Source organism: Ochotona princeps, chromosome 9 (genome assembly GCF_030435755.1).
Source record: "Ochotona princeps isolate mOchPri1 chromosome 9, mOchPri1.hap1, whole genome shotgun sequence".
NCBI lineage: Eukaryota > Metazoa > Chordata > Mammalia > Lagomorpha > Ochotonidae > Ochotona > Ochotona princeps.
The window spans coordinates 37,729,955-37,744,521 of record NC_080840.1 but is presented as its reverse complement, the minus strand read 5'-3'; the positions used below and the strand labels follow the sequence as shown (position 1 = coordinate 37,744,521).

General features: G+C 44.9%; 1 protein-coding gene across 1 annotated transcript in view; it reads left to right on the top strand.

The window, feature by feature from the left end:
* PRKDC (protein kinase, DNA-activated, catalytic subunit) overlaps positions 1-14,567 on the top strand; it is a 147,547-nt gene that overhangs the window by 43,479 nt on the left and 89,501 nt on the right. The window contains exons 28-36 of the mRNA XM_058668618.1: positions 907-1,001; positions 2,018-2,117; positions 3,105-3,238; positions 4,965-5,219; positions 7,629-7,852; positions 8,879-9,087; positions 9,490-9,622; positions 10,074-10,232; positions 12,151-12,357. Of these exons, the coding sequence (XP_058524601.1) occupies positions 907-1,001; positions 2,018-2,117; positions 3,105-3,238; positions 4,965-5,219; positions 7,629-7,852; positions 8,879-9,087; positions 9,490-9,622; positions 10,074-10,232; positions 12,151-12,357 (1,516 nt within the window). The remainder of the gene's footprint in view (positions 1-906; positions 1,002-2,017; positions 2,118-3,104; positions 3,239-4,964; positions 5,220-7,628; positions 7,853-8,878; positions 9,088-9,489; positions 9,623-10,073; positions 10,233-12,150; positions 12,358-14,567) is intronic.

Genomic DNA, 14,567 nt, shown 5'->3' with positions numbered 1-14,567 from the left:
CGCCTCCCAGTCTTTGCCCCAAATTCTGTTTTTTGCTATTAGCATCCTGAATTCTCAGTGTCAGATCTGGGTGTGATACATTGGAGGACATTTGGGGGTGAGAGTCTGCCCCACTTGGAATTCAAATTTAAAACTGAAAATGTGTGTGTGTGTGTGTGTGTGTGTGTGTGTGTGTGTGTGTGTGTGTCTGTTTATCTGTGCATCCATCCATCCATCCATTCATGTGTCAGCTAATACTCCTGCCAAGCCAAACAACAGTCTGTAATTCCTGTCCCGAGTCCTCCGCAGCCTGCATGCCTTGCTCGGCTTCTCTTGTTCTGTGGATTTGCTTCTTCCATGTTGGGGTGCAGCACCCCAACAGCAAAGGGACAGAAGACTCAAATGGAACTTCTGACTCTATTATCCAAGATCTCTCTCTTTACCCACTGTTTGAGTGTCCTAGGTTGGTAAGAAACACATTTTCTAGTGGGAGAGCTTCCCTCTTGCAGCTTAGTTCTTAGCGTGGATGCCTTGCACCAGCCATGACTTTCTGGGTGAATAAATAACCTTTTGGCATTCCTTTATTTTGGAAGAATATGGCAATTGGAGCATATATTTATACTCTTGCACTGAACGTAATGAGTCAGAGAAGCTGTTCTAAGCTTAAGTGCTGTCTACAGCTCAAGGGATGGAAGAAAAAGATGGGTTTTGTGTGCACAGAGAAGAGGTCAGTTGTTGCCCCTTTGGTTTATGTGATAGCCTTTGTCTCAGTCTGCTCTGGGAAGTAGTAGTCTTCTTTGAAAAGTATCTGAGCCATTTTTTTTAAAACCAAACGTAATTAGTGTGTACGTTCTTTAACACCATTCGTCTCTGCTCTGTGCTCTGTGTGTTCCGGCTCTTGGGTGATATTCACTGTTTGTTTTGCAGGGAGGAAGAGTCGCTGGTGGAGCAGTTTGTGTTTGAAGCCTTGGTGATTTACATGGACAGCCTGGCCTTGGCGCATGCAGATGAGAAATCCTTAGGTGCGTCTCACGGATGACCTCTGTTTCCTTGCTGAATCTGTTTGCCTTTCAAGTCTTAACATGATTCTGTCACAAGGAGTCCTGTTATTGTTTTTCCGTGTCTCCCACGAACCTGGCAGATATGAAGGGGAGATGTACTTCTCAACGCCTGTTTTCTCATGCTGTCATCCTTGAAGACCCACCATATACCCCTGGTTGCCAAAAGACTGACCTTGGTGTCATAGGTGGCAGCTCACCCTTCCGTGCCACAGTGCCAGCCCCAGCAAAAGGCTTTAAACTCAGCCTTTGCCATCAAAGAGTTTGAATTTGCCTTGCTTATCTTAATTGTCCATATAGATGAATTTTCACAGCAAGTGGAACTCCACTTTAAAATCATTGCCGTTCTCAGTATGTCTGACTTTGTAATAAAAATAAAATAAACCTTAAAAAATAAATAAATAAAATCATTGCCATATTTTGTAAGTATAGGAAGGAAACCTTTTCTTGGTGAGAAGAGACAAAATAAGTTGTGTAAGGCTCATTCCTAAATAATTCTAGATTTCCGTGGATAGTGTGCTGACTTCTGGTCTCTGTCCAAAGTGGGCATATTACTAACCATCATGTAGTTTATGACTTAGAAGAAAGCCAGAGGTCACAGAACATTCACCCCTTCAGGACAAACTGCATAGGCTGTGACCTGGTATGTGGGTCTCAGAACACCCACGAGGTCCCTCCACGTCCCATTTGTCAAGCGAGGCTGTGTTTGCCTGGTTCGTGCTGGCTGGTTACATGTGACCTTCCTTTGTGTGTGCAGGCGTGCATGTTCATGTACCGTACCAAGATGCAGGCTTGATTATGGGTTTTGATTTTGAACCAATGATGTAAATCACTTTTTAAAGTTTATGTTATGTAGTGTGAAATGATTTAAAATCCATAGTAAAATTATCTTTGTAATGAAGAACAATTAGGCCAACAAATTAATCATGCTCATTTATTCATTGTAATTCATTCTATGTCTTCTCTGTACTTGAGAACAGGCACAGTTCAGCAGTGCTGTGATGCCATTGACCACCTAAGCCGCATCATCGAGAAGAAACACATTTCTCTAAACAAACCCAAAAAACGGCGCTTGCCTCGGTAGGTGTTACTGGTTTCTTTTTTGCCCCGTGTGAAACTTACATTGCTAGTGAAGGGTCGTCTGGGATGGATGTGTGCAAGTGTAAGGAATCCATTTTTTAGGCAAGCAATGTGTAGAAGAGTCCACTTTCTTTTTTTTTTTTTTTTAAAGATTTATTTTATTTTTTTTTATTACAAAGTCAGATATACTGAGAGGAGGAGAGATAGAGAGGAAGTGAAGCTGCTGGGATTAGAACCAGCAGCCATATGGGATCAAGGCAAGGACCTTAGCCACTAGGCCAGGCTGCCGAGCCCTAAGAGTCCACTTTCTTAAACATGTTGTTTGAAGATGTTTGGTTTAAGGATAAGCTTTCAATTACCTTATTTGGGAACTGAGCACTTTATTTTACTAGCACTACTTATAAATGTAAATTTAATGTTGAATTGTTTTCTTAGGATATGTGTGAATTAGTATCACTTATTATTGGTTTGTAAAATGTTGAAAGATACAAAGAAAAGTTAAAACTTTTTTCAAGATGTTTCCTATTGTGCTGGCCCTGCCTCTTAGGCCTGGGGTTGGGTGTTTCTGGGCTGTTGTCCTGGCTGTCCTGGGAGAGCATCATCCTCAGACATGCCCTTTGAGTGTCGGAGTTCCAGGGCGAGAACAGCCGCGGTTCTATAGATAGCTGCTGCAGGTGGAAGGTGTCTGGCTGCCATAATACAAATAAATCATTTAAAAAAAGGACATGTGACAGTACTTGGCATGCTGTTCTGTTAACAAAGGCTTTTTAATTTTTTCCGAGTAAAAAAAACTTAAGTGAAGGTCAGCAGCCTTTTGGCTAGTGATGTGTGATTGTGTCCTAATAGTGAAACACGGGATGAGTGGCCTTCAATGAGGGGTCTACATATGTCAGTGTATTAAAGTTCCCGAATGATTTCTGGACTCTGGGGTTGCCAAACGTTGACTTCAGAGTGTGTCAATGACAGCCGTGTGTTTTCTGCACGTAGAGGATTCCCGCCTTCAGCATCTCTGTGTCTATTGGATCTGGTCAAGTGGCTATTAGCCCGTTGTGGGAGGCCCCAGACAGAGTGCCGACACAAGTCCATTGAACTCTTTTATAAATTTGTTCCCTTATTGCCAGGTACGTTGAGCCTTGTATCTTATAAAATGATGGGTTTGGCTGTTGTGAGTAGCATAGATAACAGATTTGTTGAAAATGTGATTCTTCTATTAAAAATAATGGTTAAAAATAATATGTTTCTAATAAATACAAAATATAATTATCTTCAGTAATTATATCATGTTTGTCTGACATGATGTTCTGACTACATTTCTCAGATTTATAGAAAGAAAAGATCCTAATTTCATAGCAGTCAAGTGAGAGACAAGAAGATTTATAATTTTTCAGTGTCATCTGTATTTCAGCTACCATTTTGATTCCTTTATATCTGCTTTAAAAAAAGTAAAGAATGATTGGGTGACCACTATAGTCCACACGATATTCAATTAGGATTCAGAATATTAAGTTAATGAAGGGATGCAATCTGTTTTGCTTTATTAATAAAGTTACTGGAGACCTATGTTGAAATTTTCTCAGATCACTGTGCTCCTAAAGGAAAGCAGTGAAGCCAGGCTTTTTGGTAATTACTCGCTAAACCATTAAGATGATTGAAGTATTTGCTGAATCTCTCAGGAATAATTGTTCTAGCTTTCTCCATCAGCTTCAGATCAGGTGTGGTAGCCTTGGTGTGGAGGGGAACCATTCTCTGCTGCTTTCTCCAGCCATCAACAGGGAGCTGAATCAGAAGGGGAGCAGCTGGGACATGGACCAGCACCCACATGGGTTGCTGGTATTGCAGTCAGCAGTCCAACTCATTCTAGCACAGTGCTGGCCCATGAAATGTCCTCTTTGTAAAACATCAGAAATTATTACTGTTTTGACTTATTCTCTAACTTTGTTTGAATCAGGATGATTTGATTTTTTTTTTTCAGAACATACAGGATGCAATTTTGTGTATTTCTTCCTTTGATAAAGTTTAGTGTCTAAACAAAAAGCAACTTTGTTTTCTAAAGATACATTTATTTGAAAGTCAAAGCTACAGAGAGGGAAGGAGAGAGAGAGACAGAGAGACAGAGACACAGAGAGACTTCCGAGAGAGAGAGACAGACTTCCATTTGTTAGTTCTCTCCTCAGATAGAACCAGGCAGTGGTGGGTCATCCTAAAGCCAGGAGGTAAGAGATTCTTCTGAATCTCCAATGTGGAGGACAGGAGCCCAGGCACCGTGACCCATGTCCTGCTATTTTCCTCAGGCTCTTAGCAGGGAGCTGTATTGAAGTGGAATAGCTGGGACACAAACGTGCCCATATTGGATGTGGGCACCAGAGATGGCAGCTTGCACTCACTGTCCCACAGTGTGAGCCCCCGGAATATCTTTTAAAGGGCAAGTGGTATCACTCAACATATACTGCACATATCGTATGATAGATGCTGCTCTGAGCATCTGTTCAAATATTGACTAACTCACAGAAGATAACGCGAGAGCCGTGGATTGTTACCATTTTAATTTTCAGATGAGGAACCTGAGCCACTGAGAGGTCAGGGCCCTGGCTGGGCGCCCAGTCAAAGCTTTCCTTTGTGCCTATTTACAGGTGTCTCATATGGGGTCCAGTCATTCTTAAAATGTTCAAAGAAGCTGAAGAGAATGGCTTTGGAATTACCTTCTTAGCAGTTCTAGTGAAACAGGTGATGAGTGCTGTAGTAAAACAGATTTTCTGATGTCATTTGGCAGTTTCAATTACATGCAGAGTTTGGATTAAAGCAGCTGATTCCATGGAGGTTATTCACACGTGTATTGTCTTTCTGAAGGCGGCAAATCTCCTTCATTATGGCTGAAAGACTTCATCAAGAAAGAAGAGCCCTCTTTCCTCTTCCGCACATTCGAAGGAGGTGGTGGTGATGGTGACCAGCATGCAGGCATCCTTGCTCAGCCCACCCTCTTACACCTGCAGGGGCCTTTCAGCCTGCGCGCAGCTCTGCAGTGGCTCAGCCTGCTGCTGGCTGCACTCGAATGCTACAACACATTCATCCAGGAGAGGACTATTCAAGTGCTGGACGTCCTGGGTAGGTCAGGCCCCGCTGCCCAGTCAACGTGGTCAGTTCTGCTGGGAACCATCCTGGGAACGTGGCTGGCCATGTGTCAGAGTCACAGTAGCAGTGAAGGTGGCAGACACCTGCTGTGCCGTGCTGTGGGAGGGGCACCCTTCATCCTCCTTTAACCTCCACTGATGACACCACTGAGGCTCCACACTTCTCTCCAGGGCCTCTACTACCTTTTGGCTCCATCCATAGGCTCCTGACAACCTCTTGTAAAATAGCCCCTGAAGAGTGCATGCTGTGAGAGTTTGTCTTAACAGAGGTTCTATGATCTTTATTATTATTTACAAATTTTTTACTTATTTATGAGACTGGGGGGAAAAGAAAGAGTATTCTTGTGTGGATGAGATGCAAGGTAGGGAATCTTGTGTGTCCCTAGTTCTGTGCTGGGAGGCAAAAACTAAGTGCTGGGCCCGGCGTGATAGCATAGTGGTTTAAGTCCTTGCCTTGCACGCTCCGGGACCCCTTATGGGCACCGGCTCTAATCCCAATGGCCCCGCTTCCCATCCAACTTCCTGCTTATGGCCTGGGAAGGCAGTAGAGGACAGCCCAAAGCCTTGGGACCCTGCACCCGTATGGGAGACCCAGAGGAGCTCCTGGCTTCGGATTGGCTCAGCTCCAGCCGTTGTGACTGCTTGGGGAGTGAACCATCAGACAGAAGATGTTCCTCTCTGTCTCTCTTCCTCTGTATATCTGCCTTTCCAATAATAAATAAATAAATATTTAAAAAAAAGCTAGAAGTTCCAAAAGTCCCAAGAGGTCAGTGGATGAAGAATTGAGCCGGTTGGGGGGCAGCGCTCAGGAAGAAGGCACAGAGCATGGTGTCAGGCCACTGTGTCTGGTTCTCTGGCCAGATTTGTTGGGAATCCTTTCCCACAGGCTGGTCCTTAGACTGGTCCTCAGACTGACCACTTGGAATGTGTTGCTATTTAAGTGAGTTTTACCTAAGAGCATCTTCTCTGGTGCGGAGTGGTCATGGTTTTACTAAGGATCCCTGATTCCATCTTCACTTCTGTCAGAGATGAAGTCCAAGTTATCGAGCTTAGCTTGAGTATGGCAGAGGCTGGCCCTGACAGGGGATGTATAGTCGAGTATGTGTGTGGTAGGCATGCATGTGTGCATTGTATATGCATCCTGGTGTGACAGGCACATATGTGCTGGGGCTCAGAGACGGTTGTTTTGTTTAAAGTTGGAGTGACAGGGAGAGATGCAGACAGAGATTTGGTTCCTTCCCCAAATGACTGCAGCAGGCAAGTCTTTCTTGTGGGTGTCAGGGCGTGAAGTACTTGGGCCAGACCTTGCTGTCTTTTCAGGCATGTGTGCAGAGAGATGGACTGGGAGCAGAGCAGGTGTCCCCAATCAGTGACCTAGCCACTGCACTATGAAGCATCTCCCAGGTTCACTGGTCTTACATAGTCCCCAGGGAGCTTGACTTGCTAGCATGAGATGCTGTCAAAACAGCTCAGAGAACTAAAATTTCACTATGTTGGCTGTTTAGTTGCAAATTTTACTTTCAGTTTCTCATTTTAAGTGATTTCCTGTCTTCACTTTGATAATGTAAACAGAAGAAGAAAAGCTAGGAAGTAAAACATGTAACGTCTTTGATTACTTTCCTTGGTGATAAAACCAATATTCACTTACTAAATCCCTGTTTGCCATTTTCAAAACTGAAAGGTCCTCGTGTATTTTGCAATTTTTTTGTGTTTTATTTTGTTATTAGTGAAAATTACATTTTTTATAGTTACAGCATACAAATTTGATATCGAAGTACAAGTTACATGTGTTGGGTTGTAAAGCATATCACACCTCTGCTTTAAAAAGGAATTTTACGTTAATCTTGTTTTAGTGTATGTGCTGCCGAAGAGAGCACTGATGTTCCGTTAATCTTAATGGAGTTAGGGGAAAGCATATCCGGATGCTCCTCAGTTAGTGTGAGTCTACTGCACTTCCCAGCTCAGCAGCACAGCACGCTGTAGAGCTTGGGTTGCTCTCTGTTGCTGTACTGCGGGGCTGACCTGGAGCTGTGCTCACTCCCTCTGCCCAGCGTCTGGGGGGAGGATTGGACTACACAGCCCCAGGCCTGCTACTCTTGCACCGACTCACTCACCAGTGGCCTCAATGGCCAGAGCTGAGCCGATTCGAATCCAGGAGCTGGAAAATTCTTGTGGATCCCCAAGCAGGTGCAGGGTCCCAAGGCTTTGGGCCGTCCTCCACTGCTTTCCCGGGCCACAAAAAGGGAGCTAGATGGGAAGTGGGGCAGCCAGGACACAAACTGGCACCCGTATGGGATCCCAGCACATGTAAGATGAGGACTTTAGCCACAAGGTTACCACACCAGACCCTACGTTAATAATAGTTTAATCTTATTATTTCTAGATCCCGAAGCTCAGTCTTCACTTTTGAAGGCAGTGGCTTTCTTTCTGGAGAGCCTTGCGACACATGATATTGCAGGAGCGGCAAAGTGCTTCAGCACCGGAGCAACAGGCGACAGACCCAGCCCACAAGAGCAGGAAAGGTACAACTACAGCAAGTGCACAGTCGTGGTCCGGATTATGGAATTCACCACAACTCTGCTCAACACCTATCCAGAAGGGTGGAAGGTAGGACTGCTTGTGCTGTGCTCTTAATGCGAGGTCAGTTACATGGCACAGGAGGAATACTTGGAAAGTTCCAGTCTAGTGTGGTTTTGATTTTTCTAGAAATTTCCATTGCCAGAAGAGATACTCCTATTTATTTTAACTGGCAAAAGTTATTTATGTTTTATGTGTATGACATGATGAGTCCACGTATGTATGCATAGTGGGGTAAGCCTAAGGAACAGATCTAGCTCAAATACCCAACCATTTTTCATTGTTGTTACTTAATATTTTAAGAATTTAACATCTACTGTCTTACAGATTTTTGAGAGTATAATACATGATTAATTAGCTATAGTGACCATAATGTATAATGTTTCTGAAAATAATAAAACTTTTCATGCCCCTCAGATTTTCCTTGTGTGACTAAGTTACAAAATGGTTTTTCCAAGCTTTTTGGATGGTGCATTTCATACTGTGATAAGACATTCATCTTAGGAGGCACTCATTAGTATGTTTGTAAATATGTCTGTGATACTTGGGCCATCACACCCCTGCAACCAGCCCATCTCATGTGTGTGGGACAGTACTTCAGAAATTTTACAAAAATGTGTGTTAAGAAAAAAACTACACTTATTTCTTGTTAAATTCCATTTTCCTGTGACCTTTTTGAAGTCTCCTCATGCTAAGTGCCCACTCTATCTGAGGCCCTGCTCTAGGCTGTGGTGTTCCAGGTGTGCTGTAAGCCACAGAATGAGCAGCCATGGTCCAGAACAAACCCCTTCCACCTGCTCTCCCAAAGAGCATCTCACTGGAAAATGGCAGGGCCCCTCTTTCTGCCGGGACGGGCTGGGAGGCTCAGCAGAAGTCACGTAACCTCCATGGAACCTGAAGGGTGTACTCTGCAACTCCTGACAGAGGACGCTCTCTAACTCCTGTGCATGTTGTGTGGAAAGTCCCTGCCCTGTGGGCCCCTACACTGGGGAACCCTGACCCCCAGACCCACTAGCAGACATGCTGTCATGCCCACAGCAAGCTTTCTCTCTGCAGCTCCTGGAGAAGGACTTGTGCAACACGGCCCTCATGCAGCTCCTGGTGCGAACGCTCTGTGAGCCCCTAAGTGTTGGTTTCCACGTTGGGGACGTCCAGGTCATGGACCATCTTCCCGGTGTGTGTGTGAACCTGATGAAAGCACTAAGGCAGTCTCCCTACAGAGACCTCCTGGAGATGCACCTGAAGGAGGAAATGAAAGCACGGAGGTGGGCATGCCGTCATGCTCAGCCACATGTTGTACAGTTGATTCCAGGGCCCAGCACCTTGCAGGACTCCTGGCAGCTGTGTGTGTGGCTGCTGAAGTTCATGGGTGGGCTGCTCAGGGCATGGGTTGGTGCTCATCTGCTATTTGGAAATCTTGTCATTAGCAAATGTTTTCTGTGCACCTGGGGTCAAAAGAAAGGAAGCCTGCCATGCAGTTGGCATCACGTGTGGTTTTCATGCGGGTCAGTGTGCCGGAACTGTGCCTTCCAGGACTGCAGTGCTGAGTCTGAGTGCTAGCTACTGCAGCAAATGTGTCAGAATGCGTGGGTGTTTTTCAGTGTGTCCTGATAATGTGGCAAGATGTTAACTCCCTGAGTTACCTTTTGGTTCTTCCTACATGCCAGCCTTGAGGAGCTTTGCACAGCTGATCTGTGGGGCCCCGATGCTCACTTGGAGAGGACCAGACTGGCTTCTGTCGTCTCTGCCTATAAACAGCTCCACAAAGCCGGGCTCCTGCATGTTGTTCTGCCATCTCAGGTAACCATTGCTGCTTTGTTCTCACGTTTCTTTTAACTCCATTAAGGTAACTAATTCATGTACACTCTGTTAATAAAAATGCCCTTTATGTAGAAAACATGCTGATATGGAAATTACAGGAAACCCTGGCTTCTAGATACATGGGCACTTCCTGGGATATAAATATAAGGATAGGTACAGGAGGCAAGTGACATCAAGGATATTTGGATTGTTCTAGAGCAGCCTCCTGAAAACCTGGAGAGCCTACTGTGCTGTGTGGTGTGGCCATGTAAAAGCATACTTGAAAAGTGTGGCTTAGAAAGCAGCATTATGCTAAAGTGTTCCTGCAGACTGGGGGGAAGTTGCCAGTGTTAGCTAACGTGGACACCTCCATTGAATCAATGAGAGATGTGAGGTGTGTTTCTCTGTAAAATGCCCATTTTTCAGCGTTTCTGTGTCGGCTTTGTTTTAGGACCCAGACCTCCCGCATTCCATTGGCACAAGACTTCTTTCCCTGGTGTACAACAGCATTACTCCTGGAGATGGCACACAGGGCCTGCCTTCGTTGGAGCCTGGCTGCCAGCGGCTGGCCAGTGGATTTCTGGAGTTGGCCTTTTGTTTTGGAGGACAGGTAGGAAAAGCACCTGCATGCTCCATTTTCATAACAAGGGAGGAATGTTAGTCCAACTTGCGTCATGCCTCTAGATGCTATGGCACAAACTGGAATTGATTTACACAAACTTTCTTTCCACAAGATTATAGTAATGTATTTAAAAAAAAAAAGACTTACTTGTTTTTTATTGTAAAGTCAGATACACAGAGAGGAAGAGAGACAGAAAGGAAGATCTTCCATCCATTGATTCAATTCCCAAGTGGCTGCAATGGCTGGAGCTGCACCGATCCGAAGCCAGGAGCCTGGAACCTCTTCCGGGTCTCCCACATGGGTGCATGGTCCAAAGCTTTGGGTCATCCTTGACTGCTTTCCCAGGCCACAGGGAGGAAGCTGGATGGGAAGTGGGGCGGCCATGATTAGAACCAGCGACGATATGGGATCCCGGCGCATTCAAGGCGAGGACTTTAGCCACTAAGCTACCGTACCGGGCCCCAGTCATTTTTTTTTTTTTAATAAAAGAAATAGAGCCACCTACTTCTTCAACAGAGATTTTGTCTTCCTGATTTTATTTTGAGAAAGGGTTTAGGCACGGACCCTTTTGTGAGCGTAAAGCTGACCTGTACTGACACATAGGCCTCCCCTTGGCCTCAGTGCTGCTTTTTTCTTCTTTTTTTAAAATTTATACACGTTTTTTTATGTTGAATTTTTAAATTATGTGTTACAATTTTGTATAGACTGGGATTTCCCCCCAAACTCCCACCCCCAACAGATTTTCCCCATTTTACTACAGCGGTATAATCCTTCATAAGAAATTATAATCCCATCAGTCTCTTAGTTAAGTGTACCCCAACTTTACTGGTACAAAATCAGACAGTCCAGCATCCCGTTGTCTACACTTGTCCAGCAGTTTCATTGGGAATCCATCTTTCTTCTGGAAGTAGGGATTCATGTTGCATTATACCCCCACATCTGGATATGGTAGACCCCAGGACTCCATCACTATACATTTCCATAATTGGGAAGCCATGAAACAAGGTCAACCACTGGTATGAGTTAGAACAACAGCCTCAACAACAACAACCACTGGTATGAGTTAGAACAACAGCCTCAACAACAACGACAAATTACAGCTCCATGAAAAAAACACGCCACTGAGTAACCAGCACATGGGTGACAAAAAGGAAATACAAAAGTCTCTTGGAAAAAATGATACCACCGTATAATCCATGAGCCAGCAATGAATTCAATAAGAGAAAAGAGTATTTGGAATAAATAAAACTGAAATAAAAACCATCAAAACACATGGGATGCAGCCAAAACAAAACAGAACAGAACAAAACAAAACAAAATAAAACAAAAACAGTATGGATTGGATTATTGAAGTTACACTTTCCATGCTGGCTTCTTTATATAAGAGAGAACATATGGTATTTGTTCTTTTGTGATTAACTCATTTCAGGCCTCAGTACTTCTTCACACAGATGACTCGAGAGGGCATCTTGAGGCTAGTCCCAGAGGCAGCACAAGAAGTTGCCGTGGCTCTTTGAGCCTTGCAGGGCTGACTTCAGAGAGTCTTTGCAGTGCCTGAGGTCTGCAACCAGCCCTGGGGCTTCATGGCAGCCCCTCTTTCCCCTCTTGTACAACTGAAACCTTTGTCTGTTTACCTGGTTAGTGTGAGCAGTAGCTCATTTGAGTTCGCTGAAAGCACTCACCAACTCTGCCCTTGATGCAAGAGCAGTCAAAGATTCTGGAAAGCCACTGGTCAGAGGAGTTGCTCTCCCAAAATGACATGTAGGAAGTAGAGGCAAACTGGAACACGTGTAGTGTCACTGGGCCTCAGTTTCCCCCACCAGGCTTGCCTGGGATCCAAGTGGTTTTCTGTGTCCTGGCAGGGTGGACCTGTATCCCTTGCCATGCCACTTTTCTGTTCTTGCAGTGTGAGCACCTCGTGAGTCTTCTCCTGGACACAGTGGCGTTGTCTAATCCATCCCTGGGCAGCTCTCAGAGAGGCAGCAGCAACAGCTTCTCCCGCGGGGAGTATTTCTATAGCATCTTTCCAGAAACCATCAATGCTGAGTTGCTGAGAAGTCTTGACCTTGCTGTGCTGGAGCTCATGAAATCATCAGTGGATAATCCCAAAATGGTAATGATTATGCTTTTATGTAACTTTTTTTGTTTGGATATTATGCTTATAATTAGTTGTCATATCAATGAAATAGTTCACAAACACAAAGCAAGATTTCTTTCTGGAAGATTAAAAGCTTTTGCTAATGTTTCAAAAAGAGACAACACAGCTTAAATCAATAGCTAGTGAGTGGCATTAGGGTGTTGGAACATTATTTTTTCCATTCCCATCCCTCATGGTTCCACAATTTGTAGGCCTGCCATAAGGGTCATGGTGTTACCTTTTGGCGAATGTCCTGAGTGAGGACCAGTGCTGCCCTGGCCTCATCAGCCCGGGCCTTTCTGTGCTCAGCTGTCATGGCCTGCTCCCCTGTATCATTTCCCATGTGCTTCAGGCTGTGGTTCCTCTCTGCCATGTTGACTCTGGAGACCAGTGTTTAACCATATTTAACCATATCTGGTTTGCCTGAATTTACTGAGCTTCTGGCACTTTGAAAGGTAACCTGTTCTGTGTGGGTGATCAGAGGTAGCCACCTGTTGGTGTGAACATTTTAAGAGAGAGGATGTGCTTTTCTATTACGTAAAGCATTTACTCCAAAGTACTTGTTTGCTGTAGATGATTGTTTTTTATAGTACTTGCACTGGGATTTTGTTTTGCTTTTTCTCTTTTGGGAAAGATTTGATGACTTAATTTGAAGGACTGAGTGACAGAGAGGGAGAGGCAGAGAGATATTCCATTTGGTGTTCCTTTTACAAATGCCCATGACACGGGCAGCAGCCAGGAGTGAGAAGCTCTGTCCAGGTCTCCCATGGGTGGCAGGGGCCCTTGTACACGCTCATCTCCCACTGCTTCCCCAGGAACACTACCTGGGATTGCAGTGGAATTTCTGGGCCATGAAGTGGCACTCTGATGTGGGATGCCAATGTTGCAAGTGGTGGGTCATCTGAATGAGCTGAGCCATGATGCCAGCACCTGGATTTATTATTCTTACAATCAGAAATGAAGTTGGGTAGACCCACAACACTCAGGAGACTTGGTATTTTGAGGTTTTGAATCCTGAACACTTTTTTGGTGAAAATGATGGACAAAATTCTATATATGGCTTCTTCTCCCAGATCCTTTTAAAATGACAGAATGAAATTTAATGCGGTTTTAAAAAACAACATAGTGGTTTTTTTTGCTTGTTTGTTTTTAAATTTAGTTGAAAGGCAGAATTACAGAGAGAGGGATTTTTCATCCACTGGTTCACTCCCTAAATGGCTGTAATGGCTGGAACTGAGCATGTCTATAGCTGGAAAGTAGGAGCCTGGAGTCTCCTCTGGATCTCCCATGTAGGTAAAGAGACCCAAGGACTCATACCATTCTTTGCTGTTTTCCCAGGCACATCACTAGGGAGCTGAATGGGAAATGGGGCATTTGGGGCTCGAACTGGTGTCCATATAGGATGTTGGCACCAAAGGTGGAGGCTTAACTTGTTATGCTATAGCACTGGCCCTAGAGACAACACAATCTTAAAGAACAAGGAGAGGGCCCAGCGTGGCGGCCTACCAGCTAAAGTCCTCACTTTGAACTCGCTGGGATCCCATATGGACACCAGTTCTAATCCCGGCAGCTCCACTTCCCATCTAGCTCCCTTCTTGTGGCCTGGGAAAGCAGCCGAAGATGGCCGAAAGCCTTGGGACCCTGCGCTTGCGTGGGAGACCTGGAGGAAGTTCCTGGCTCCTGGCTCCGATTTGGTGTGGCACCGGCCATTGTGGTCACTTGGGGAGTGAATCATCGGATGGAAGATGTTCCTCTCTGTCTCTCCTTCTCTCCTATCTGTATATCTGACTTTTAGTATATGTGCTGCCGAAGCGAGCACTGTATATCTGACTTTGTAATAAAAATAAGTCTTTAAAAAAAAAAAAAAGAACAAAGGGAAAGGAAGTCGGGGAGGTGGGGAAGCCATAAGCACAAGGACAAACATGATAGATTTCTGAGTCCAAGATGGCTATGGTGGAATCTGGTGGAGAGAGCCCGGGCAGTATTGTGTGGAGTAGGGTATACAGGACAGATTGAGGGGGCAGAAGGGAAGATTGTGGAGAGTCAGTCTCCCTGCTAGGTCTTCCCTGTCTCTAGTGCTTGGCGTTGCTGCTGTAGGAGAAGCCTAGCAACAGCAGTTCTCTGCAGGGTGCAGATCTGAGTTAGGCTTGGTGGAAGGGTACCTTCACAGGAGCGACGCAGTTAGG